This window comes from Camelus ferus, chromosome 21 (genome assembly GCF_009834535.1).
Source record: "Camelus ferus isolate YT-003-E chromosome 21, BCGSAC_Cfer_1.0, whole genome shotgun sequence".
NCBI classification, from domain to species: domain Eukaryota; kingdom Metazoa; phylum Chordata; class Mammalia; order Artiodactyla; family Camelidae; genus Camelus; species Camelus ferus.
Genome location: NC_045716.1, coordinates 14597059 through 14624222, shown reverse-complemented (window position 1 = coordinate 14624222; position 27164 = coordinate 14597059). Strand labels below are relative to the sequence as shown.

The 27164-nt window shown below is 44.2% G+C and overlaps 1 protein-coding gene across 3 annotated transcripts in view; it reads left to right on the top strand.

Annotated features, from left to right (window-relative positions):
- The window catches only part of UCK2 (uridine-cytidine kinase 2), a 69488-nt gene that overhangs the window by 8682 nt on the left and 33642 nt on the right, over nucleotides 1-27164 (top strand). Inside the window, exon 1 of one of the 3 annotated variants that reach the window (XM_032463825.1) lies at nucleotides 18176-18830. The exons of 1 other annotated variant lie outside the window; for it this stretch is intronic. In XM_032463825.1, coding sequence (XP_032319716.1) covers nucleotides 18339-18830 — 492 coding nt within the window. In that variant the 5' untranslated portion in view covers nucleotides 18176-18338. Of the gene's footprint in view, nucleotides 1-18175; nucleotides 18831-27164 lie in introns of those variants that run through there. One more of the 3 variants, XM_032463823.1, reaches the window with a different exon arrangement.

The following is a 27164-nucleotide window of genomic DNA, read 5'->3' as shown; positions in this document are numbered from 1 at the left end:
AATGATTTTTATTTCCTGTTCTCATAAATCTTTTCAGTGTTCACTTCTTTTGGATCACGTTACTACAGTTATTAGCATAAATTAATCAGAACAAGTAGGTATCCGTTTTGATAAGTAAACACAGAAGGTGGAGTTTTGTTGGAAGGCAACTTGATGAGATGGATGGCACTCCCTCACCCCATTATTTTATGTGTTGGTGGATGATTACTATTACTACTCGATGCTAGAATAAGATTTTTTACTGTATAGATATAAACTTTGAGAAACTTTGTTGATATAAGTAGATGAGAATGGAAGAACTTTTGTTATATTAAGATCACTCACTTTTTGTCTTTTAAGTTATGTCAGAACCTGATGCTATCTTTGTGAATAAGCTAGCTTGCCACCCACCTCCTTTGATTTTGTTGAAAGCAGAAAACTGGAAACCTGCAGATTTATAGAAGGATTTGTTACCCACTTATTAGGTGATTCCCCCCTCCTTTTTTTTTTTTTTTTTTGGTTATCCTTTTTTTTTTTTTAACTTTATTACATTTTTGTGGGGGGGGTAATTAGGTTTATTTATTTATTTAAATGGAGGTACTGGGAATTGAACCCAGGACCTCGACATGCTAAGCATGTGCTCTACCACCGTACCATCCTCACTGGTCATTCACTTTTCAGTATCAGCTTTAGTATTTCAAATCACCCTTTTATGGCCACTGATTTGGGAAACTTGGGTTCCATTCTAGCTTTGCCAGTTACTTATTAGGTATATTCATTTATAGAGAAGAAGGTCCTTTCAGCCCTTGACATTCCACAATTCTGTAAATTGCCTTGAATATCCTGTAATTGTTTTTTTTTTTTTTTTTTTTTTCACCACTAGTCACACATACCAAGTGCTCCGAACCCGCCTAAGGCAGAGACTGACATCTTGCCACTTGGCAACACCTGCCTGAACTGGATTCCTCACAGGTCCTGGGACCATGTGTGCTTTCTCTCACTCCTTGTCCCTCGAGTTCGTCCCTCTGCCCTCCTTCCTTTTCCTTACCTGGATGACCCCTGCTTATCTTTCCATGCGCGTTCTCTCTCTCAGGCAGTCCTCCTGGCATGGTTCGGTGTCCCTCTGCAGTCTTGCTGAAGCATCGTACCAGATGCTTGGAATTCTCCCCCACCCAGCGTGGACCTTGCTTCATTAGGCTGTCTTCCCCTCTAGACTGAGCTCTCAGGATCAGGGTTGAGGTTTTCCTCACTGTTGCCTGAGGCTCACACATGGGCTAAAAACACTTTAGGTGGGTTCTCAATAAATATTTGTTAAATAACCAGGTATTAAGGACCTTTTTCTCAAGCTCTGTAGTATCTTCACTTGGATGTAGAACAAGAGTGTCAGTAAGTCTCATATTTAACTCCTGACCTTCCCCCAGACATGCTCGACCTGCATCCTTCCCCATCTCCATTGATAACATCTTCATCCTTCCAGTTGCTCAGGCCTAAGACCTTGCAGTCATTCTTAACTGCTCTCCTTCACTTGTACCCAATCCGTTAAGAAATCTTGCTGGCCCTACCTTCTTGCCTACCTGTCCACAGTCTGACCACTTTCTACCTCCACTGCTTCCACTCTGGTCCAAGCCCCCAGCACCTCTCAGCTGGGTTATTGCAGTGGAACCCTGACTCATCTCCCTGACCTACCCTGTCCTGATCCACCCTGTTCTCATCACAGCAGCCAGAGTGATCCTGTCAAAATGAAGGCTGGGTAGTAGTTCCCCTGCTTCTGCTCAGAACCTTGCAGTAGCTTCCCATCTGACTCCCAGTAAAAGGCGAGAGTCCTTCCAAAGACCCACAAGGCCCTACAAACGGGCCTTGGCGTTGTGTTCATTGTGCACGGACAGCACTTCCTTCAGACATCTGTGTGGTTAACCCTTTCATCTCCTTGGTCTTTTTTTAAAATTGCACACAGTAGGTGCTCAGATATTTGCTGAATAAATGGGTGAAGAGTGCATTACTTTCTTGCTCAGTTTCTTCTTCTAATACTAGTTTTCAGCACTTAAACCCAGTTGCTTTGGCTGTTGCTGGGAGATCATTGTCCCTTTGCTGGTCACATTTGTATCTCCTGTTGGGGTCCCTTCACCTGGATAGGATTGTGGCATATTGCCAACCACAGAGTTTGGTGTAACTATACATACTACATGGCTTAGGTGCTTGATTAATGGTGCATTTGAAAAAATATGCAATCAACCTTAACATCTTGCTGTCAAGTTCTTACTAGTGGTGTCACCTAATTTTGTTTAACGAAATGCTTGTTGATATGAAATGGATCTTTACTTTAACTCGAGTCTTCGAAGAGTAGATCTTTTATACCAAAATGATGATCTTCTCTGTCTTAGAGGAAGGTAGATCCGTCATCTTTAGGGGAAAACGGTCTCTGCTTTGGGCAGCTTGCATTAGTCTCAATCTCGAAGCATGGATGGGAGTTGGGAAGGGGCTGAGCAGAGCTGTAGGGTGGGAGAACATGGCAGCTTTTGGGGTTCTTCTGAGCTTTAGTGTGGCTTGTTAAGGAATAGAGAATGTCCTTACTGAACTGGGGAGACTCGACATGGCAAAGACACTTTCCAAAGCTGTATGTGTAACCTTGAATTGTCCCTCTGGGATTATTTAGTGTTCTTCCTTTCATCAACACGGGTGATGTATACTTACATGTATTACAGACTGCAGTTTCTGCTGTAAAACAGCAGTGTTAAGATCTGAGATGCTGCCGTTCAAAAGGTTTTCTTGACAAAAATGCAGACGCTCTGTAAACTGAAGCAGTTACGGTCTTTACTCTTCTGATAAATTTATGATACACTCGATAGTAAGAAGTAGTTCTGAGCAGGAACAGAACTCAGAACCCAGGACGTATACCCAGGGGCCTCGGGTAGCCTGTCCCATCTGTGTGGCTCATGGCTTGGCATCTCTGCCGACAGGTGCATTGGAGTCAGCTTTACCCAAGCAGCTGTGGCGTGATGGCCCGTTTTATCAGTAGAGGTTTTCTGAGCAGCCGTTTCTGTTCTATGGTATATTGTTGTCTGTGGGAACTTTCTCCAGAAGGTGAGTTTGGGGAGGATGGTTGGTTCAGAAACCTGCTCTTTTCAGGAGGGGCGCATGTCCTGAGGACCTTTGATTTTTCTATCAAGGTAAAACATCCTATTTTGGTTAGTCAGTGGCTTCATTTTTCTCTGCTTTTTTTTAGTAGAGAAAGCAAACCTTTGAAAGTAGGAGGAGCAGACTGTTGGGTGAGACACAGTATTTGAGTAAGAGAGGCAGAAAGTACTCTCCTGGAAGGCGATGCACGTGGAGCCCTCCTTGTCTGACTCTGAAGGACACACGCTGGCCAGAGCCTGTGCTGGATTGGGTTCTGGAGGGACATGATCAGGGGACATCACGCTCAAGGTAGAAAAGACTGTGTTTTGGACATCTGAGAAGAGCTAAATCCCCAGCCTGCCATGTGGCTCCTTTTGCAGGTCTCGATGGGGTTCAAGGTCTTTCTGGCCTGATAGAATCGAAGCTTTATGATGTCTCTCCTTCATGTACGGATTGGAGTGGAACTCCTGTAAGTCCAGACAGCTCGATGGGTGGGAAAAACATGCGCTTTAGAGTCAGCCACGCTGTGTTAACATCCTAGCTCCACCCCTCCTCATCTGTCCCTTCTGGACCCGTTTCTACATTTGTGAAAAGAGATAACGTCTTGTTCGGAGAGTTGCTAGGATCCCATGAGAAGGTGTGTGCAGAGGTACCCACATTGCAGGGGGCTGCTTGGAGCCACCATCACCCACGTGCCCGTGGGTCTTGCTCTGCGGCCGTCGTGCTGTCACCGCAGGACCTTTGGCCGTTCCGCTGTCGCTTGTAACCAGCACGGCTCCCTGGCACATCAGCCTGGCCGGCATCCAGGCGCGGTGGCGTTGATAGCAGTGGGGACCCAGTAGGGCAGTGTGATGCCCACTTACTAACATGATGCTGTTTCCTTGAGGCTGTGGCCTTTCTTCTTTGCTCACAAAGCCACAGCGCGTCAGATGGCGGCCCCTCTCTTCTCCGGCTGGCCTTTCCTCGTTCCTTTTCTCATCACCAGCTTGCTGTAGGGCTTACTTAGCGATTCTGTTCTGACGTTCTTAAGTTGGACCTTTTCCTGAAAAGAGTTAAGTGGACTTGTTTTATAAAGGGTAGTTAGGGGAAGAAAAAGCAGTTTATTAAATAACATGGCTTTTTTTTTTTTTAACGCTTGTCCTTAAAAATAGAACACATAGGAACGTGTATAAAATGACAAGTATGTGGTTCAGTGAATTATCACAAAGTGACCACATCTGTACACGTGCCCTCGAAGTCAAGAAATAGATTGTGACCAGCACCACGGAAAGCCCTCGCCATCACTACCCCATCCCTCAGCTGTCTCTTGCTGGCCTCCTGGAGACAAGGCAGCGTTTTACAGCTGTAGCGTTACCGCGACTTGTGGGACTCCGTCTCCTTTAGGAGACACATACATACATATGAAAATAAGGCCACTGCAGTTCTCACCCTTGTCTGCCCCCCAGAGAAAAGGTCACACCTTCCATTCCTTTGTTCTTCCGGTAAATGTTTGTTGATTTCTGACCAAGTGCCGGACACACTGTCAAGTCCTGGGAATACAGCAGTGATTATGATCAGATAAAGCCCTTCACCACGTGGCGCTTCCGAGTCGAGGTCTGACTCACCAGTGCTAACCCGGAGCCTAACCGCGTGGTAGGTGTTTAATAAATGTCTTCCAGACCCAACTAAATATGTTCCCTTTACTGTTCTCCTGTGGCATTCACCCTCTTGGGCTGTGGTCAGCCGTTAGAGTTCCGACTTTTTTTTTTTTCCTCCATATTGTCTTTTTAATTTTACTTATTTTTATTGAGATAGAGTTGATTTATAGTATTAGTTTCCTGTGTACAACATAAGTGATTCAAAATTTTTATAGCTAATACTGCACTTAAAGTTATTATAAAATATTGGCTATGTTCCCTGTGCTGTACAATATATCCTTATAGCTTATTTATTTATTAAAAAATTTTTTTTGGGGGGGAGGGAGGTAATTAGATTTTTTAAATTAACTTTTTAATGGAGGTACTGGGGATTGAACCCAGGACCTCAGGCGTGCTAAGCATGTGCTCTACCACGGAGCTATACCCTTCCCTTGGGTTATTTATCTAATACATAGTAGTTTGTATCTCTTAATCCCTTACTGTTATCTTGCCCCTACCCGCTTCCCTCTCTGTATCTGTGAGTATCTTTTTTTTTGTCATATTCACAAGTTTGTTTTATTTATATTAAACTTAGAAGTGATAGCATGTATTATTTGTCTTTCTTTAACTTATTTTTACTAAACTTGATGCCCTCCAGGTCCATCCAAGACTCTTGACTTCCAGATTCCAGGATCCTGGACTGCAGGTTGTCTATCTTTGTATTCCTAATCTTTTGCATAGAAAGGACTTCAGTCTGATTATTGAAGGTGTGACAGGTGTCAAGGAAATGGTGCTGTCGGGGGTTAAAAGGAGTTGGAGAGTGTTAATGGCTCTGGAAAAGCTTTCCTTGCTAAAATCACCAATAATCACTTGGTTCCCAAGGCCCGTTAAAGCCACTGATTCCTGAGCTTACTTGTCGGTAACATTTGACAATGACCGTTTCCTCTGGAGGAAGTGTTTTTGATTTCGCCATCTGAGGCTGGCTGGCTTTCTCCCTGTCTCACTGTTCCTTCTCAGTCACCTCTGAGGGTTCTTTTTCTGCCTGGGAAGGTGTCATGCCTCAGAACTCCCTCGTTGGCTCACTGGTTTTTGCCCTCTGCGTTCTCTGTCTCCTCCATTTGTGGGTGACTCCCAGGTTATTTCCTGCTCTGAGTCCGTTCCTGGGGGTCCTTGCCCATTTATCCAGCTGTCTCCTGGGCACTGCCCTTCCTGTTCCAGGACCAGGTTTATTCGGAACTGGCCCACTAATACCTCACCTCACCTGCTCCGGCCACAGATACTGCACTACTGGTGTTTTCTCTCCACACACACGCACAGGACAGAAACCTTGCATCATCTCTGTCCCTCTCTTGCACTCCTCCATCCTCCCACGTCCGTCCAGGCTCCTGGGCTCCCACCAGTTCTCCTGGTGGAACTTCTCTTGAAGTTACCCACCCCTGTCCCCCCACATCCATCATTTCTTGCCTGAATAACTCTCCATTGGCTGATTTCCCATCCGCCAGTCTAGACCTCCTTCAAGACATTCTCTACGTTGTTGCTGGAGTGGTCATGCCCATTAGCCCCTTGAAGTTTCAGTGGTGGTTCTTCACCTTCAGTCTTGCTGTCAGCATTGCCCACCCCCCAAAGCCTTATGGCGTGGTCCCTCCAGCCTTACTTCCTGTCTCTCCTCCTACTCCATGCTTGTCCTTTCCAACCTGGTTGTCAGCACCCAGATCTCAGAGAGCTCACCTCCACACCTCTGGACGTGTCACTGCTTCTGCTTCACACGATGTCCGGTCCCCTCCCAGGAAGGTGTCCTCTGTCAGTCCACTGCACTCTGCATTGCGGTTCCCATCCTGTGTTCTCCTCCTTCTCGCGTGCTGTGCGCTCTTTGTCTTCCCAGCAGACTGAGTTTTAAAAGCGATGTCTTTCATCTCTGTCTGCTATGCCTAGAATATCATAGGTGCTCAAAATACTTGAGTGAATGTAATGAGGGTCTTTTTTGTTTTTTGTTATGAATGTGGGGTTGGGTTGTGTATGGGTTCATCTGGGTCATTTTGTTTTTTTTATTCTAACATCAGAATTTGAGATCTGAAAGGTGAATCTCAGATTTTCACAGTAGTTTCTCCACAGAGCTGAACATTAGACTAGTGCTGGTAGGAAGTGTGTTAGCAGGAGGCACACTTGTTGGTTCTCGCTTACCCTCTGCCCCGCCTGCCATGTGAGTGTGTAGGTGTGTGGAGGGAGAGAGGAGTGGGTGTGGGGATGGCAGATGGACTGTGCACTGATGTTTCGGAACATGGGACTAGTGCAGAAAACTTCCGATCTCATGAATTTAAAAACTACTAGTTTTTGTCAAGTCAGCTTTAAACGAACCCTGCGGTTATAGCAAAAACCATTGCTTATCTGTTGGGCTGTTAGGTACAGACATTTGAGTTTCAAGAACTTACTTGGTGACAGATATTTTGACGGGTGGCACAGGCTTTTAATTCATTAGAAAGGACTTTTGTAAGTTTTTTTTTTTTTTTTTTTTTTTTTTTTTCGTTGAAGTATTGTCAGTTTACAATGCGTCAATTTCTGGTGTACTGCATAATGTTTCAAACATATATATATATACATACGTATATTCCTTTACATATTCTGTTTCATTATAGGTTACTACAAGATATTGAATATAGTTCCCTGTGCTGTACAGTAGGACCTTGTTTTATCTATTTTATATATAGTAGTTACTATCTGCAAATCTTGAACTCCCAGTTTAATCCCTTCCCACCTGCTTTCTCCCCAGTAATCATAAGTTTGTCCTCTATGTCTGTGAGTCTGTTTCTGTTCAAAGTTTTTTTATGAGAAAGAACAACTTTTATTATCTTTGTCACTTCTTTTCTTAATCAAAAGTAACATGCTGATGAGTACACAATTCTGACTGTACTCAAAGCCAGTATTAGATTGTACCCTTTAAATGGGTGAATTATGGGCTATTCGAATTCTATCTAAATAAAGCAGTTTTTAAAAAGTCAAAAAAAAACCAGAAAGTAACACATGCTCTTGTAAAAAACATCTGCATAATAACTGTTGGAGTGCCTGTCGTCACTTTATCCCATTGCCTTTTTTGCCCTTTTGTGCCTTTATTTTCTGTATATCAATGAATATTATCTGAATTTATTTGTGTGTGTATTTATTATCTATTTTTTTCAAAATGCTTTTTACAGATAATAGCTAACGTTTTCCTGAGCACTGACTATGTGCTGTCCCAAGCGTTTTATACGTACTAACTCCTGTAATCCTTAGAGCCCTGAGGGGTAAGTTACTGAAATTATCCCCAATTTCCAGGTGAGGAGATGGTAGTACAGAGAAGTTAAGTAACTGTGTCAAGTGCCAAAGCACCGTGTGGTGGGGTTGGTGTTTAAATCCAGGTAGCCTGGCTCCAGAGTCCAAAAACCCGCTCTGCTCTGCTGAGTTTCAGTGTCCGCTTGGCAGGGCAGGTGCACCTGCTTCCAGCGTGGCGCTCTGCTCTGGGTGTGTGGAATGAAGGTGAATCAGACCAAGCAAAAAACGAAGATAAAATACTTCTTCAGCACCCTTCCTCGGTGCAGTTTGGTGGTTTTCCTCATAAAGACTTTTATTTTCAATTACAAGCACACACTTATGCACAGATATAGTCCTTTTACCTAAATGTTACCCCTCTTGGGAAACTTTTTTTTTTTTTTCCACCTCCATGACTCCTTGGGGACCATGTCCCTTAAGATGCAAGATTATCTTAGCTGTGTGACAATTAAGACAACTGAAGTTGTTTTACATTACCTAAATGTCAGTCTCCTTGAGATGTGGGAAACATTTTAGCCTCATCAGCAATATCCTGGTGAGGGGGTGCCCCTGCAGGTGGCAGCTGCGACCTATTTTGTGTTGATGCATGCTGAAAGACGTCACCCCTGTAAAGAAAGTTAATGCTGCTAAATCAGAGGATATACCTTATTTGGAGGTTTGAGCACCCTGGTGACTGACTGTGGTCTTTTCCTAGTTCCTGTGATTGTGCTGATGAGAAAAAGGGACTGCTTAAAATTTTTTGTGTGTGTAATAACAGCATTTTATCATAACATTTGAGAGGTTTTAAGTCTTGCCTTCTCTTCTCTTCCCCTTCAGTGGGAGCAGAGGATTTCCCTGTAGGGCAGTGGCTCTTAGGTTAGTCTGAGGCCCTGGGATGGGCTTCCAGAAGGGCCTATCAGTTTCTTAAGCTGTGTAGAATTTTGTTAAGCGTGCACATTTTGCTGGAGCTGCTTTCCATCCCAGAAGTGAGCGTGAGGACTCAAAGAGCCCTTTTTGATGTGGGATGTAACACACTCTCATTCTCAGGCTGCAGGGATCCTGGAGGCTGACTTGATACAGAGATCAGGAATGCTTTTTTCTTGTCTGAGAAAATGAGGTGGGTGGGGATAAAACTCTGGAGAGGGCAGTTTGCACTTTTCTCACTAGGGCACAGAGATTCTTACTAACTGAGTGAATGCATTGGCTCAGCCTGTATACAGGGGGCACCTGATCAGATTAAATAAACATTTGGTGTGACAGCAGTACCATGCCTGCTTTTGTCCTCATCAGAACCTTCTAACATGTAGTCTGGACCTAGCTCACAGCCTCCTATTTAACTGGCTCTTCTTATTTCCAAATGCTGCTGCTTGTGTGCAGGTACATGATTAAAAATTTAACCTGTATATTATTACTTTCGTAAAAGTTAAAGAAAATGTGTCTGGTTAAAAAAAAAAGGTGAATAGCCTCAGCTCTGCTGTTCCCTAGTGCAGTGGTCTTGGGCAGAGTTGTTTGTTGTGCCTCATTTTCCTCATCTGTAAAATGGGTACCCAAATGGTGCCTACCTCTCAAAGGGATGAAGTAATACATGAAATCATACAGAAAAGGCAGCTGAAGTGTTACCTGGAGTATGGTAAACAGCCAGTAAGTGTTAGTGCTTGTGAAGGTGATGATGACAGTAAGGGTAACTCCATCCATTTATAGTAAGACCTGTAAACCCAAAATAAGGGGGCCTTCCTTCTTGACTCCATCCCATTTCCTAGAGACAAACACTTTCAACTCTTTTTGGTTGTTTCTTTTTTATCTGGAGTGCTATTTTCAGTGCTATTTTCTGACGTCCCCTCTCTCAATATTAGGCATTCCTTTTTTTTTTTTAATTGGAGTATAGTCAGTTTACAGTGTTGTGTCAATTTCTGGTATAAAGTGTAATGTTTCAGTTATACATATACATACATATTTGTTTTTGTATTCTTTTTCATTATAGGTTACTACAAGATATTGAATACAGTTCCCTGTGCTATACAGTATAAACTTTCTGTTTATCTATTTTATATTTAGTAGTTAGTATTTACAAATGTGAATTCCCAATTTACCCCTTCCCACCCTCTTCCCCTCTGGCAACCATAAATTTGTTTTCTATGTCTGTGAGTCTGTTTCTGTTTTGTAAATTCATTTGTGTCTTTTATTTTAGACTCTACGTATAAGTGATATCATACGGTATTTTTCTTTCTCATTCTGGCTTACTTCACTTAGAATGATAGTCTCCAGGTCCATCCGTGTTGCAGCAAATGGCATTATTTTATTCTTTTTTTATGGTTGAATCGTATTCCATTGTATAAATATACCACAACTTCTTTACCCAGTCATCTGTTGATGGACATTTAGGTTGGTTCTATGTCTTGGCTATTGTAAATAGTGCTGCTGTGAACGCTGAGGTGCATGTATCTTTTTCAATTAGAGTTTCCCATGGATATATGCTTAGGGATTGCTGGATCATATGGTAAATCTATTTTTAGTTGTTTAAGGAGTCTCCATACTGTTTTCCATGATGGCTATGCCAAACTACATCCTCACCAACAGTGTAGGAGGGTTCCCTTTTCTCCACACCCTCTCCAGCATTTATTGTTTATGGACAACAGTGATGGTCATTCTGACAGATGTGAGGTGGTCCCTCATTGTAGCTTTGATTTACATTTCTCTGATCATTAGTGACATGGAGCATGTTTTCACCTGCTTGTTGGCCATCCGTACATAGGCAGTCTTCATTGGCTTCCTGTTGTAGGTGATGAGGTTTTAACTGACACTTCCCCCTTCCCTCCATGTCTCTTCTTGTAGTATAATTATATCAAATTTTGGTTAGGGTGACATTTAGGTTTGTGCATTGTTGTGGTCTTATAAGCATTGTCCACTGCTGAGTTGTGAAACAGTGTATGAGAGTGTTGGATTTTGTGGAACATTTCAACTGCTATGTTGAGTTGAACGAAACAAATGGGGTATTGTTGATGGCTCTTAGCTATGAAGTTAAAGGTCATCATGTGGTTGCTGACCGTTAGGATTTATTTTTGTGACTTGCTCATTTTTGTCCTCAGATGTTCAGTTTTACCTCATTCGTTTGTCTAACCATCCTGGAATCTTAGAGGTTGAACTCCCAGAAGAAACATTAGACTTTAGATAGACTGAGAGTTTGGAGCAGACAAAGATGGTCTGTAGGTCTGTCAACTTTTGGTACCTGCTGCCCTTCAGGTCCTTAGTCTTAGGCTTCAGAAAAGGGAAGCACAAGGGGGTCCACCTAGGTGGATGTGGGTTGAAATGAGCCCAAAGTGGGAAAAGGCAGAATCCCAATATGATTATGAAAAGTGAACAGGAATGATAGTAGGAAAGAGCAGAGTCTTAAATGCGCACTCAGCGGAAGGGCTGGACAGATTCTCACAGTTGGAATGTCAGTGTTGATTTACTTTTTCATGGTACAGCTTACCCAGGGTCGGGGCAGAGGATACAGACAAAGCGGGACTTGTGGTTTTGTGGATCTCAAGTGTTTACCAACGAACCAGATAGAGGAGGTCAGGTGGTGCGATGCCTCCACTCTTGAGAATCCAACCTGGAGACAAAACACTGTCCTTGTGCAGTACGTGGAGAAATTGCGGGTTCTGGACCCAGGAGGGGATGGGGGAAGCCCAGTACCCAAGCCGAATTTCTCTTTGGAGCTGCAGTTCATGAAGTAGCCCTGAAGGGATCCTGGTCTGGGGCTTTCTGGCCACTGAAATTGAGAGGGAAGAGGGCAGGGCAGGGTGATGGGGCTGGGGAGGTGGAGGGGCCTGGGGAGGCCAGCGCTTGGGGACTAGTGATGGTTTTCTCCAAAATGGTCAGGTCCCGCATTGGGAGAAAAACTCGAGATTAATTTCTTCTTAAAACAGAGTTCCTTTTCTCATCTTTTGCTCTAACCTTTCTGTGTTGGGGGTTAGTGACCAGTTTTGTAGGGGGGAGTCTGGACCATCGGTAGATGCTGGACAAGCTGGTTTCAGCTAGGAATGCTTGTCTCTTGGGAAGAGTAGCAGAGGGTTTTCTCGTTCACAGTGGTTTTTCTTCCCTTCTGTTCTTGGTGGGGTGCCTATTTCCACATTTTTCATCCGGCCTTTACCAGACTTTGCTGAATAGTTAGTTACTAGCAAGATATAAGCCTTTGTAACTTGGTCATCTGCTACATAAAGTAGGTAAAATTAATACCACCCATTCCTCAGAGAAATGGACAGGATCAACAGGAAAGAGATTTGACTGGAGTGGCCTGGAAATGGTATGGAATAGCCCGGAAAGGAACCTGAGATCATGGCATGTCCCAGAACAGTCACCTTCCTTTGGTATAAGCTGAGGGGACCTGGATTAAGACAGCCCTTAAAGTCCCTTCCAGGTTGCATAGTGTGGATCTTTGGAAGGGGAAACACAAGATTCTGTTCCCTCTGTGACCTGTGTCTCATCTGTGGAGCTTCCCCAGCGTACCCAGGTATCTCTGAGATCGATCCGTCTCTCTCGCCCCTGGAGAAAGCACTGTGAAAGGCGGCGTGATGATGGTTCCTGTCTCTAGTGTATCCTTCTGTCTCCCGGCTTCACCCACAAGCACACAGATTCCCAGGCTCTTTCCTTTGTCTTAGTTTCTCTTTGAACGTTTGGAAGGGAGCTTTTCTTTGGTGTCCCTGTTTTTCTTTTCTCCCTGGATCTGGGTGCGGTTCTTAGGGGTGACCTCAATGCCCAGCCTGGATACCTGGTACAGTCTGGCTTAACTGGGACATTCTGAAAAGTCCTTTTAGCGAGTGATGAGACTCACCGTCAATTCAAGCTGGTACAGCTCTGGCTGTGGCTTGAGTCACATACCTCTCAAAGATCAAAGCGCGGTCTTCCTCTTGAAGGCTCTTGATCCCAAGGCCGTCCGCCCCCCAGGGCCCTGGCTCTGGTGTCTTTTCTTCCAAGTTGCCCCTTTTGTTGTGAGTTATATGTCATGTGAGTATCATCAGGGTCCCAGTCCTGCTTCTGTGTGCTCTGAGGAGCCACCTTCCCATAGAGTTTTGCAGAACCGCATGGATTATAGAGAACAGACTTTAAAGCAATGGATTGCCATCAGGTTTTTGGACTAGCACCGGGAGAAATGAATCTGCTGACAATGTCTCTCCCCTGGATCTGATCAGAGATGGGGGCGGGCAGAATGGGAAAATTCAGGTGTTGGGGAGCAACTTAGCGTAGAGCAGACCCTGAACTTACCAGGTATATTTCTGAGGTGTTTTTCATGAAAAATAAACAAAGCATGACAAATAGACCAAATAGTTGTGTTCTTAAAAGTAGGCTGAGTTTGAAGTCTGCCTGCTAAATGCTTTTCCCCTCTCCCCTCTCCAGTGGGGGTGTTTGCAGAAATGGTCTTTATTCAAAAAGGAATTGCCTCCTTCCCTGAATGTCATCCTTGGTCAAAATGCATTTCAAACAGAGAGCATTTCTTCTCCACTCCCTCCTCTGTTTGGTGCCTATAACCTGTGAGGATGATGGAAAGTATTTATTTTGGGCCTGTGGTGATTCAAGGTGAAGGTACTAGTGACCTCCTGGAACTTTTTCATTCCCATCTCCACACCCGAAGTGTGTCTCCCTTCACCACTGGGGACAAGTGAGTCATCTTCCTGGGAGCCCTTAACTTCACAAGCACAAGGCTCTGGGTAAGGAATCAGGGCTTTTGGAACGCCCGTTTATGGGAGCCCTTGTCTATAGTTACTTGAATGTAAAGATATCTTCTTGCCAAGTGCCTTCTTTAGCAGTTTTGGAATCTTGGGCACTGACCTTTCACCAGTCTTCTCCCCGCGGACTGAGCTGTCAGAACCCTCCTGCTCCCTGGGAGCTTGAAGGTTGGGGTCCCATTCGTGTCTCCCTTCATTTGGGGGTTCCAGCAGTGAGGCAGAATGGCCCTTGAGAGTTCCTGGGGGAGAGGTCGGGGGCAGTCAGCCAGTGGACGCTGGAATGGCTTTCCCCCAGGCACTGTGGACCGTGAGTTCATAATCCCACCCCATGCCGAGAGAAGGGGCTCCCTCTGAAGCCACCTGTGCCACAGAGAGCAATGGGGAACAAATGGCTGGTCCTAAGATATGCATTCTTAACTTCATTCAGGTGATTCCCATGCATCCCATGGGAAAGAAAACTGGTTTCTCTGGTTTCCCTCTAGGACTTGGTCACCTGAAAAGTGCAGATGACTGATGGGTAGTGTAAGGCCCCCTGACCAGCCCTGACCAGTGCAGATGGGCAGCGGTGAGCCAGTGGCCTTTCCCGTGACCTATGTCCCCTCCCTCCCCCAGCCCTAACACCTTCTCTTAGAGTTAAACTGTACGTTGCTAACTCAGCCTCTTTTTTTTTTTTTAAATGTATCTTTTGAATTTCTTGAGATTAAAAAAAAAAAGTCTGTATTTTCCTCTGTTGACGTCCTGATTTTTGTTTACCCCTTCACTCTGAAGCACTCCTTATCCTCCCCGCTTGGCTCTTACCTTCACCATATCTTTTCGAGTCCGTAAATAATACCTTACTCTCTTTTTTCCTGTCTTATACTTCTGTTTTTCCTACAGATCCCCAGTACTTCTTGGACCCCACTATAGGAGAACATCATTGTGAAGATTTTGACTGGGTTTGGAAAGTTAAGTTGGTCCCTTCTGAAGGTGTAATTAATGGTTTGCTGGGTACCTTGCACACAGGGACACTGAAAAGAGAAGGGACAGAATCTAAAGTGTCTAGCTGGGGAAAATGATGATTGTCGCTTCTTCAGCTTGAATGGCAGGTGGTGCAGAATGTTTGCCAGGCTACGTTTTTTTTTTTTTCTTTCTGTTCTGAATTGTTCTTCCTTGGAGAGTTGGACACTTGTGAAATAAATGGAAAGGATGTTCTTTATCTCTGGAATGATAGAGATTGTAATTGGCAGGGTCCACCCAGCTCTCTTCGGGACCCCATGTCTAAGGCCTTAGTATGTGGCTGTTAGTTACAATGAGTCAGGCTTTCTGAATTTATTCCATAAACGCCTATTCCAAGTCTCTCTGAATCTCCATTTATTTTGCAGCAAAAATGTCCCAAAATAAGGCACTTATATATAGCAACCGATCCTCTACTTCCTTGCATCTTGTTTCAGAACAGCTCACGGTTGAGCACATTTCAGCAGGCACAGAATCCGCCACAGCAGGAAGTAAAACTGTTTTCACATATGTATTCAGTCACTTCCCAGTTTTTGTGCTGTCTGTCTCAAGCTCCTTCTGTCCTGTCTGCCTGGGACCCACGGAACCTCTGTCGGCCAGGTCGCACATCCCAGGGTTTCCATAGATGTCTGCACACGGGAGGGGTGTCGGAATACATGCTGTCTGAACCTTGCTATGGATGATGTGCTGGGAGCCGCTGTGTCTGAGACCCACGTGCGGAAGCGGGGCTACCTGTGATGTAGAACTTGGAGGTTCCGGGAGTGCGGGCGGGAGCAGAGGTGAGGATAGGGAGCTTGTGCAGCCAGCCCGGTCGGGGGGAGACTTGGAACTCTGTTTCCCTGTCCCCGGGGAAGAGTCTCAGAGTAGAGAAGTCAAAATACTCTCCATCGCTCTCTGCTCAGCCTCCGGGGATGCCCTGGTGCCGGGCAGCTGACCTCTGCGATGTTTTATCCTCTCTGTAAAGTGGAAAGGAATCTGCCTTGTCTCTGGCACCCAGATGTCATGAGAATAAAATGTGAAAATAGGTATGAAAATGTTTTTAAATTCTAAGAAACTCTCCGTGATGAAATGACATATGTCTTCTACTGTAGAGGGTATTATGTATTATGTGTTCTGAACAGTGTTACATTGTACAGAAAATAGATACCCAATCCCACTTAACAATAGGTGTAAAACTGAGGCTCAGAAATAAGTGTCTTCCCCAAGCGCACACAGCTTGTCCGTGGCGCACTCAGCGCTTGAATCTTCTCTTTGAAACCTGGTTTCTACAAAGCTGATTGGGGCCCATCAAAGCAGTAGGCATCTTACAGTACAAGGAACCATCTGATATATTAATTTCTTCTGCAAACATTAGATGCCTGTTGTATCTCTAATACCTGGCATTTTAGGTGTTAGATGAGTTTTGTTTGTTGTCTTTTACATGTTTTTCCCCCTAAGTAACTTGTAATGATCTTTAAAGCATTGGGCTTAAATTTTTTTTTTTCCCTTCCTCTTTTTAACCACTCCACCCTTGGTTCTTTTCTGTTTTTGTTTTTGTTTTTTTAGATTGTATTTTTTTTAAGGTAGAGATACTGGGGATTGAACCCAGGACCTTGTGCGTGCTAAGCACACACTTTATCACTGAGCTATGCTGTCCCCTCATAGTCGTAATTTATTAGTGTCTGTTTGTTCTGCAACTGGCCAGAGGCGTGTCTTTAAGGAAAAGAGACTTGGAATGACATCAGTAAGTGAGCTAAGAGTTGTGACATGTGACTGTGTCAGCTTGCTTGTGTTCAGTTGGCCAGGTGGTGATTTAACTGTTAACCCTCCTAACTCTTCAGCTTTGGGCCCATCTAGGGGGAGCTGGAAAGCTTTAATAGATAAGTTAATTGGAAAACACTTCCAGAATCAAATGTCACTCCTTTGGCAGCTCCAGGTGTCACCTGGGACCAGCATTTAGAACCTGAGAATTACGGATGTGCCTTAAATGCACCCCTCACAGGCTCTGTGGTTTTCTTTTAAACATTTGGCAACATGTCGATGGAGCGGAGACTGAGAAGGCATCAAACGTGCCGTGGCTTCATTCTCTGTGGTGAGAACGTTTCCTAGGGGCTTGGGAAAGCATGTGGACTCTGAAGAGTGACCAGAGTCCTCTCACACCCACTTTCTTGAGATCCTGAGGTCAGTCACAGTCATGTAAGGTAGATGGTAGCATTCATCCCTCCTTCTTCTTTTTTTTTTTTTAATTACTTTAAATTTTCTTTTCTTTTCCTTTTTTTAACGGAGTCACTGGAAATTGAACACAGGACCTCGTGCATGCTAAGCATACCGTCTACCACTGAGCTACGCCCTCTCCCTCCCTCTTTCTTTTAATACATGAAAAACTGGGGTTCAGAAATGAAAATGTCTCCCCAGCTGTCTTCCCCAGTCACCCAGCAGGTGACAGAGCAAGTACTGAACCCTCTGCTCACTGAATCCTGGTTTATACCAAGCTGACGAGGCTCCGTCAAAGCAGTAGGCAAACTGGTCCTCTGAGCACCACCTGAGTCATTCACTGATTCAGCCAATGTTGAGTGGCTGTTGCATTCCTAGGACCCGGCATACAAGGATGAGTAAGGCAGTAGGAGAGGACAGACAACTGACACAAGCGATGACCGTGCAGTTGGGTAAGGAACAGGGATGTGGGGTGCAGAGTAGGGCGGATCACACAGGGGAAGATGCAGGGGTGGGGAGCTGGAGAAGGCGGAGATGGGAGGTGACGACTGAGCTGGAGCCGGAAGGATGAGAAGTTTGCCAGATTGGAAAGGGGGTGGGGACACTTGCAGGGTGGCATTCCAGACAGAACTGGAGGGCTGGGAACAGCAGTGTGTGCTCACACCGGGTACATAGCAGGAGCAGCCGTTGGAGGCCAGCTTGGCAGCCCCGTGTGCCAAGTGGAGGCGTTTGAATGATGTCCCATGGCTGCTGTATCCCACTTGTCCTTCACCTGATGCTCTGGCTGTCATCTCACTGCCATTCTGGTCACCCCTGCCCCTTTATCTTCCTTTCTCCTTTTTACTCTTCCCAGCTTTTGCCTTAGGCTGCCAGTGTCTGCCTCACATTTTAAAGGGTTAGATGCTCTCAGCTTGGAGTGATTTCCCTCTGTCTCTGTTAGAGGGATGGAGAGAGTGGTTCAGAAGAAGTTCTGAGGATCTTGGCCTCTAGAATCAGCACTCTGAGAAAGTGAGGGAGGTGAGCATGGTAGGAGGACTGGAGAAAGGCTTGTTCCTTCAGACAATTATAAAAAATACCCAGTTAGGAGATATCAGGTATGTGCCGGAGGTAGGCATGTGAGGCACCACTAGCATTATTGAGCATCCTAGCACCTCAAGATAAAAAGCTGCCCATTTCCTTCTGTTCTGAATATGTGAGGTTCTGGTCCTCTGTTTCAAGGGAGGGAATGGAGACTCAGAGAGGTTGAGTAACCTGCCCAAGATTGCTCAGCCAATAAGGGATAGACCCAAAGATTCACACATGGGTCTGTCCAACTCTTCCTGCGTGCCCTGTGCCTGTGGCATGCCGTCAGTGGGTCTGGCGGTACTGCCCTGGGTGTTGTGAAGAAGATGGCCGTGGTTCCCAGTCTGCTCCCTTGGCAGCCTTGCCTCTATGAGCTCGAATTTGCTGACAGATGAACAAGCCAGCAGCAGCTGTTCTGATAGGCCTGAGAACTTGTCCCTGGAGACAACGGCTGAGTCCAGGAAGGTTACGCCAGGCCTTGCTGCAGAAGTGTCTGGACATGTCGCAGAATCTGCTGAGCTCGCGGTGTTTGTTTCGTATCCCGTTCTGCCAGGTTACAGGTGATGCCGGCACTGACTTCCCATCTGGTGCTCACCTCTCAGCCCGGGAGAGGTCCACCTGCGGGAGGGAGCGCTTCAGTGACTTGGCCACCTGTACCTTAGGAATGTTCCCTTCCGTTCCTTTCTTTAGTTTGGAGAAGGTGTTCACAGTGGCCGAGCCAGGGAGCCTTCCTGCAAGAACAGATGAGTTGCCAGTGAGGCAGGCAGCGGTGATGGGGAGTGGCCAGGCCTTCCAGCGTGTTCAGAGCAGCAGACATTGCTGTGGGAGCCCATGCTGTTCTCTGTCATCGTTCTCAGGCTCCGGGGACTGTTTTGTTTGCAAAGTGAGTGTTGGAAGGGATGGATAAGCCATGAATCCAGTTCCCTAGATTGGTGTCTGCTGGGTTTGCTTTTCATTGCTACAGCCTGTTTAAAAACTCTATGGTTTGAAGACTGAAAAAGGTAAGACCAGCTCACTGTACTGTGACACTGTTGACATAGGGACAGGAGGGCTGTTATGAAATCTACATATGTTTAAGTATCTAAATCTTACCCTGCATTTTAGACCCAAAACACACCCTGTTAACAGGATCAACTGGATTGAAAGTGAAAGTCCTTTCCTAAACTCGAATCTGGGGAGAGACCCTCACCTCTCTTGTGCAGATTTTGCCCTCCCTGCCCACCTTGCCTCATCGAGGACAGCAGTCTTCCCATCCCACTGCGCACCCGCCCGCCCCGCCTCCTTGTGGTGACCAGGTCCTTTCTTTTGGTCACTCCCGTGGGGCCAAGGCTGTTAGCATTCCTCCCTCACAGATTTGTTTTTTTACTTATTTTTATTTATTTTTGGAGGGGGATGGTAATTAGGTTTATTTTTTAACAGAGGTACTAGGGATTGAGTCCGGGACCTCGTGCATTCTAAGTACGCACTCTCCCGCTGAGCTGTACCCTCCGCATAGCTCACAGCTTTGAATCGTCTCACAGCAGCATCACATTTGCTGTAGCACAAGCCCCTGCTGTCCCATAGGAGCCCTGGACTTGCATCAGCACCCGAGTGTGCCTTCATGTGCGCCTGGGGCACTGCAGGGTGGATTTGAGCTGTTTACCTTGTTCTGCTGTGTTTTCAGGCTGTGTTGACTGCCTGCCTTTCAGGATCAACTTCTTAGTTGTTGTTTTCCCCCACTTTTGTCCGCATCCATCCTCGAATTTGTCCCCAAGTCTGCACACCACCACTGTTGAGCTGCCTTTTTCTCTATTGAAGTCTTTCCACTATCAATAAAAGAGGAGGGGACTGTGTGGCCTCCTTGTGGTTACGCGTGGTGTTTATAGAGAGTAAATTCTTAATCTTATTTGATATCTATTTTCTCATTCCCTTGTTTGTTCTTATTCCTGGGATCTTGGTGATAAACTCCAAGAGAGCAGGGATTGAATCTGTATGACTTGCTTTACTTTACCAGGCTTAAATAGGTGCTTGAAGCTGTTTTTTTGTTTGAAAAGAAGAAAAAGAGAAGAAAGCAACTTGTCAGATATAATCTGTGTCTTAGCATCAGTAAAATGAACTAGCTGTGGTTTATTGAATACATACATGCCAGTTAAGATAGAAGTCCCCTACTTAGCCATTTTACAGATGAAGAAACTGAGGCTGAAGGAGGTGAGCCACTTTGCTCAAGGTCACCCAGCCACATTCGATTTCGAACACAGATCACTGTAACACAAGGCTGTTTTCTCTTCACCATGCTGTCTTGCCTCCAGGGAAATAATACCGATTTCATGAAACCGCTTTTAGGTTTCAGTAAATGATGTTATCATTTTCAGTAAACTGATAATTACTAGGTAGCCCTTGGGAGATAGGTGTTCTGATGGGAGACCCTCATCATTTTTTATTCTGTAATGATTGCCACTTGAAAGTCCTTGCTTATTGAAAAGCAAGCCGTAAGTCCTTTTATCAGCCTCAGTAGAAATACTTACTAAATACTTGACTGAAAACAGTAAAGTCCCCTGGTAGGTGCTCTCATCGGTTTCTGTTCACATGCGTAATCTCTTACCCTCTGTTTTCCTTTCCTTTTGAGTAGTCTCAGGTGATAGGACTCTCAGAAACTAATCTTGTCACCTGCTTCGGAAGGACCATCTCTTTCTGCTGCTTCACAGACACTCGAGGAGTGGAGTGGCCCTGGCGGAGATAGCCAGGGCCAGGATGGGGCAGCATCCACCTCGGAAAGCACCTGTCGGGGGGACCTACTGTGGAGCACAGGGAACTGTGTTAATTTCCTGTAATAATATATAATGGAAAAGAATCTGAAAAAAAAAATGTGCATGTATATGTATAACTGAATCGCTTTGCTCTACACTAGAAACTACAATTGTAAATCAACTACACTTTAATAAAAAACAAAATCCAAAAAAAAAAAAGAAAAAGCACCTGTTGGGCATTAGTGTGGTGCCATCACCGCTGCTTGGGGAATGGTGAGTTGAGAAGCCTGGAGGCATGAGGTTCCTTGAAGTAAAGATCCCAGCCCCCCTGGAACCTTGAGGTTAGCATGTTTCAGAGAGCCTGGTTTCAGTCCCAACACTTGGGAATACTTAATTTTAGAGAGAAACTATCAAAAGAGTATTCCAGACACCCCTTTGTTTCTAGAAGGAGCAGTTAGGGAATGGAGCTGCTGCTGTCTGACACTTGTGTTGGCTTTTTTTTTTTTTTTTCACTACCTTACTAGCACACTCCACTGGGTGCTGGCTGCTGGCTGCTGGCAGTGACTCTGCCTCCATGGACTTCAGAGCCACCAGGTAGGGTCTGGTTTCAGCTCACAGGTCCCAGGTCATTGCCCAGTGGCCTTGAGAAGACAAGACACTTACATCCTTAAGTGAAGAAGAAATAATGCCACACGGAGGCACTCAGCAATTGTTAGTCACCTTCTCTTTGCCTTGACACCTGGAAGGGAAGCTTGTCAGATTCATGGTTAAAAATAAAGAGTAAATAACCTGTCATTGAGACTCTCCCTGGATAGAAAAAGCAGAGCTTTACTGAAATTGGGGACCTTTCTAGGCATTTGGCTATTTAGAGATAATTTTACTGTCTGGTTCTTAACTGCGCCCAGCTGGATCTGGAACTTAGGAAACAGGTAATTATGTGTGAGCCCATGGACCCCGAACAAAGAAATGTCCAGCTATTAGGAAGTCCATTTAGAGGGCACTGTCTTCTCGTTTGCCTGGTGCCCAGCTGTGCTAGAGAATAGCTTTGCAGGTCGACCCTAGGAAGGATGCATGCACGTGAGGCCTCATCTCTGGGGACACACAGAAAACTAGTGCGGTTGAGAGGTCTGGAGGGAGGTGCACAGGTTGTATGTTGGAGAGCAAGCAGTTTCTGTGAGTGGCATGAAGAAAAAAGCTTCAGGAACAGGTCTTTCTATGTCCTCAAGCCCCAGCCTTTGCTCAGTCGTACTGGTGTTCGTTTTCACTTAAATCGTAGCATTACAGCAAAAATTGCTTTCTCTTATTTCGTAGACAGATCACAAGCGTGGGTTCAGTGACATTAGAAGCTAGGCCAGGAACCCAGGCCTCACTCACTTGTATGGAAAAATGTGTTCTGCTTTTACACAGCCAGTGAACTTTTGGATGGCAACGTGTTTTTAAGTTGGGGACCGCTCATCGGGTATTTTGTAAAGAAGGAAACATTCTTTTTAAGCCAGAGCCTTCTATGGGTTAAAGGGTAGTCATTGGAACCAGATGCTAAAAAAGCATGCTCAAAATCAGTTTTGGACTTGCTCTTCGGGTGGTTGAGCCTGAATAACCTCAAATAGGGTGTGTAGAAATGCAGATGTTGGTAGTGGAGTCATTTAGAGCCTCCCAGTTGCTGGTTTGCAGGCTGGTTTGTTCTGGGATAAAGATTAGGGTCTCTGAAGTGTCTATTGAAAACATATATGGTATGTCAGTTGCATTACATTTTTGTTAAATATGGCAGTCCCCTTACGTGTGTTTATAAAAAGTCATTGTCACTTAATTTTTAATAGTTCCTCCCTTATTTTTCCAGCAACAGGTAAGTGACCCCTCATATCAGGGTCCTGGATCTGCCACCTGTTTTTGTGCATTCTTTGGCTTTTGTAATGGTCAGACTCGGTGCCAAATGAGAACGGGAAACCACAGAATTTTTTCCATCTCTGCCGGAACACTACCTGTCCTAGTGATAATGGGTTGTAAACCTTACCACGAGTGCACAGCTTTCCTTTTTAGCAGTCTTTTTTAAAGTAAACAGACTGATTTTTTTTTTTTGAAATAGAAAAGAGTATCATTTTGCTATTTTTCTGGGTATCAGCATCTCGCATATGGGAGTTTGGGTTAGACCACTTTCTGCTTGAAACTGACCCCTTGGTATTTAAAAAATAATTAAACTAGTGTAAAGAAGAAGGAAAATGATTTCTACTTCCTTTTCCCAGACCTGACCATTGTTGAAACTATTATATTTCTTCTGGACTTTTATATATATATATATATATATATATATATATATCCATGGAACTTATTTTGTTTTTGGACAAAATTGAGAAAAACATCGTCTTTTAAAACTTAATATATGCTGAGCATTTTCCCATATTACCAAAATTTTTTGCAAACATGGCTTGATAACTGTACTACATTTTATGTGCAGTGTACCAAGATTTAATTAACAAACCTCATCTCCCCATTGTTGACTAAGTAGGTTGTCCTTACCTTTTGTGCAATGATGGACATCTTCATAAATGTTTTGTTCGTCTTTAATTATTTCCTTAGGATAAATTCCTAGAAGTCAAATGGTAGGTGAAAAGGATGAACATTTTCCACACTCTTGCCGAACTGGGAACAAAATCCTCAGTGCTTGCTGTTTGCAGTGCTGTGAGTGGTTTCCCAGGACAGCTGGGTCTCTGATGCAATGTGTTGCTGGGGTGGCAACGCAGTAAGGCATGGTCAGTGCCACAGTGAGAGCCACAGTAGGAAAAAACGGGGAAAACAGTTGTTCCTTGCATTCTTTGCTCTTGCATTTTTTGGGGGGAGTGGGGTGAGGAGTTTCTTTTCAGAAACTCAGCCCTGTTTATATATTCCTTATGCTTTTCATGTAAAAATTGTCTTTAAAAAAAAAAAAACAAAAAAGCCTCTCTTGCACACAAAAAAGCGAGCTACTGACTTTTTATTCTGTTTCAGTAGGAAGCTCTTCAAACAAAATGCCCACCATGGGAAGACAGCAAAGTTGAACTAAAGGGAACACACCTCGATCATAGCCAAGGACCCTGTGAGGGAGCTTGGAATAGGGAGGAATGGTTAACTAGGATAACCACGGCCGTGATAACTAATTACACAACGCTCATCTAATCAGACTGTACTTCTACAGTGGTGGGAGGACTCAGGCCAGGATTCTTGCTTCTGCAAAGGTGTGAGACCAAGCCTGATGCTTCTCACCTACTTAGCAGGAAGATCTAATTCTCTTTCACTGACCTGGGTTTTGTTCACAGTTGTTGTGTGGCTGGAAACCAAGGATGGGCTGCAGAAAACTGAGTGGTTGGCTAGTATGAGGAATAGGGGGAGGAAGAAAAGGAGGGGTAGAGAGCAAAGGTACTTTCAGGGAGCAGTCTTTGAGGTCTTCCTGGAAGAGGAAGTTAACTGGGAGATTAGAGTATATGCTGTGTTTTTAGCATGTATCGGAAAGTAGGCACCTCTTAAGAGCTTGGCTTGAAGTTGGTAACTAATAATGCAAACTATATATATATTTTGGTTAAGTATTAATGAGGTCATTGGTTCTATAACTGAAAAAAGGGTTATGTGACAGAGTGTGTCTCCCTCCTACCCCAGTCGTGGTTTCAGGTGCTACTTTTTAGCTCTCTGAACCTGAGCCTGGAAGACATCTTGGTTTTAATCTTGGTTTTAGACTCTACCTGAGAAATGTGACTTTGGTTCAGGATACTTTTATTGAGGGCTTGGATAGGAGTACAGAGATGAATGAGATAAGACCCTTGCCCGTGATTTATGCAGTTTAGTGATAAGACAATAATAGTATAAGCAGATGAGTTTTTGCTGTGGTTAAATATACATAACTTAAAATTTACCAATTGAACCGTTTTAAAGTGTGTGGCTCTGCAGCTGTCAAGCACATGGACGTTGTCCTTCATCCGTTACCACCATTCATCTCCAGAACTTTTTCATCTTCTCCAGAACTTTTTCATCTTCTCCAACTTAAAACTCTGTAGTGAATAAACAGTAATGTCTCATCCCCACCCCACCCCACCCCTTCCAGCCCCCAGCCCCTGGAAACCACCCTTCTGCTTTCTGTCTCAGTGAATTGGATTACTCTGGGTACTTTTATAGGTACATCAGGAATCATGCAGCACTTGTCCTTTTGTGATTGGCTTATTTCATTTGGCTTAATCCCTTGAGGATTATTTTAAGGCTGATCCATGTAGTAGCATGTGTCAGCATTTCCTTCCTTTTTAAAGATGAATAAATACTCCATTGTACAGATATATAACACATCCTGTTTATCCATTCATCCATCAATAGACACTGGGTTGCTTCCACCTGTTGACTATTGTGAATAATACTGCTTTGAGTATGGGTGTACAAATATCTATTCCCTGCTTTTCAGTTCTTTTGGGTCTCTATCTGGGGGTGGAATTGCTGGATCCTATGGTAATTCTATGTATAGTTTTTTGAGGAATCGCCATACTGTTTTCCGTGGTGGTTGCACACATCACAGTCCCACCAGCAGCGCACAGGGTTCCAGTTTCTCCACATCCTCCCCAACACTTGTGACTTTCTTCTTTTAATAGCTATCCTGATGGATGTGAAGAGGTATCTTCATAGGGGTTTTGGTTTGCATTTCCCTCATGATTAGTGATGTGGAGCATCTTTTCATATACTTACTGGCCATTCATATATTAGGAGAAATGTCTGTTTACCTCTTGATCATTTTTTAATCAATTTTTGTTGTTGTAAGAGTTCTTTATGTATTCTGGGTACCAATCGCTTATGAGATATGTGATTTGCAAATATTTCTTCCATTCCTTAGGCTGTTTTTTTACTATGTTGATAGTGTCCTTCGATGCACACAAGGTTTTAATTTTGATGAAGTCATCTTATTTATTTTTTCTTTTCCTGCCTGTGCTTTTGGTATCATATCTGAGAAATCATGGCCAAATCCAGTGCCATGATGCTTTCTTTCCTCTTGTGTTTTGTTCTGAGAGTTTTATGGTTTCAAATCTTATGTTTAAACCTTTGATCCATTTTGTATATTGTGTAGGGTAGGGTTCCAACTTTTTTTTTTTTTTTTTTTTTTTTTGCCTGTGAATGTTTAGCTTTCCTAATTTTAATGTGTGAAATAAGATGCTTAGCTGCAACTCAAAGGAATTACTTAACCCCAGTCAGTGATTCAAGACTCTCACTCTGTCGTGGGGAGACAGCACAAAGTACGGGAGGCTTCCCTGAGGGAACTTTCTGTGGACCGCTTCCTAGGAATCTGCAGGAGCCATTTCAAGGAGAAGGGGGAAAGAGAAGGAGAGTATCAAGGTAAGATTAGAAACACATGGTGTTTAATGCACTTCTTAATTTACTATCTTTAGTTATATATGTATTCTTTATAGGAGGCTTGTTTGGGCTGAAATTCCCCATTTGTCTTTAATTTGTAGATTTTGCTTGTTTGTGTTTGGTGAGGATGTATGTGCTTACTTTAGCTATTTGTCATCATAGGGGAGAAACAGAATTTCACATTCTTTTTTGGGGAAGGGGTTGGGGGGAGGTATTTAGGTGTATATATTTATTTATTTTTAATGGAGGTACTGGGGATTGAACCCAGGACCTCGTGCATGCTAGGCATGCACTCTATCGCTGAGCTGTACCCACCCCTCCGGAATTTCACATTCTTAACAGAATACCCTGTGTGAGGTGGGAAAACGCACCTCATGTTTAAAAGAAGATAACTTTGCAGGTGGTGTTCGTCAGTGATCTACCCCAGACCTGCTGCTGATTTCTGCTCTAGGAGTGGTGCCACGAGCTGATCCTTCAGAACGTGTGCAGCTGTGGGCTGCACCTGAGGGTTGAAAGCAGAGCGTGATGCCTCTTTCCGGATGAATTCCAGAGGGACACAGCTGCAGGTCTCTCTGTAGCTCTTTGTATGAGCAAAGGAAGCTCCACACAACCCACTCCCTCAGATCTCATTTCCTCTCAGTTGTTTGCCCTCTGTGCTCCCTGGGTGTCTGGCCTGTGGGTTCAGGGTTCCGAGAGCTGCTGGCCTGCAGCCTTCCTGTGGTCCTCCCTTGATCTGGTCGGGATCTTGGGAATTGAAGGCAAAGAAAGGGCCACTGAGAAAAGAAAACTTGGGGGAATTTATCATAACCTTCTGCATGAAGAAGACCTTTTTAAGTATCACATCATAAAAAATATGACAAAGTTCATCAATTTAACTACATAAATAAAAATGTTCCCCAGGCACAGGGAACTGTATTCAATATCTTGTAAATAACCTTTAATGAAAAAGAATATGAAAACAGATATATGTATGTACATGTGTGACTGAAACATTATGCTGTACACCAGAAATTGACGCATTGTAACTGACTATATTTCAGGTTTAAAAAGTTAAAAAAAAATGTTCTTCAGGAAACATCACTTTTTTTTTTAAAGTGAGACAGTTAACTGGAAAGAGTATTTGTGATAACAAATGA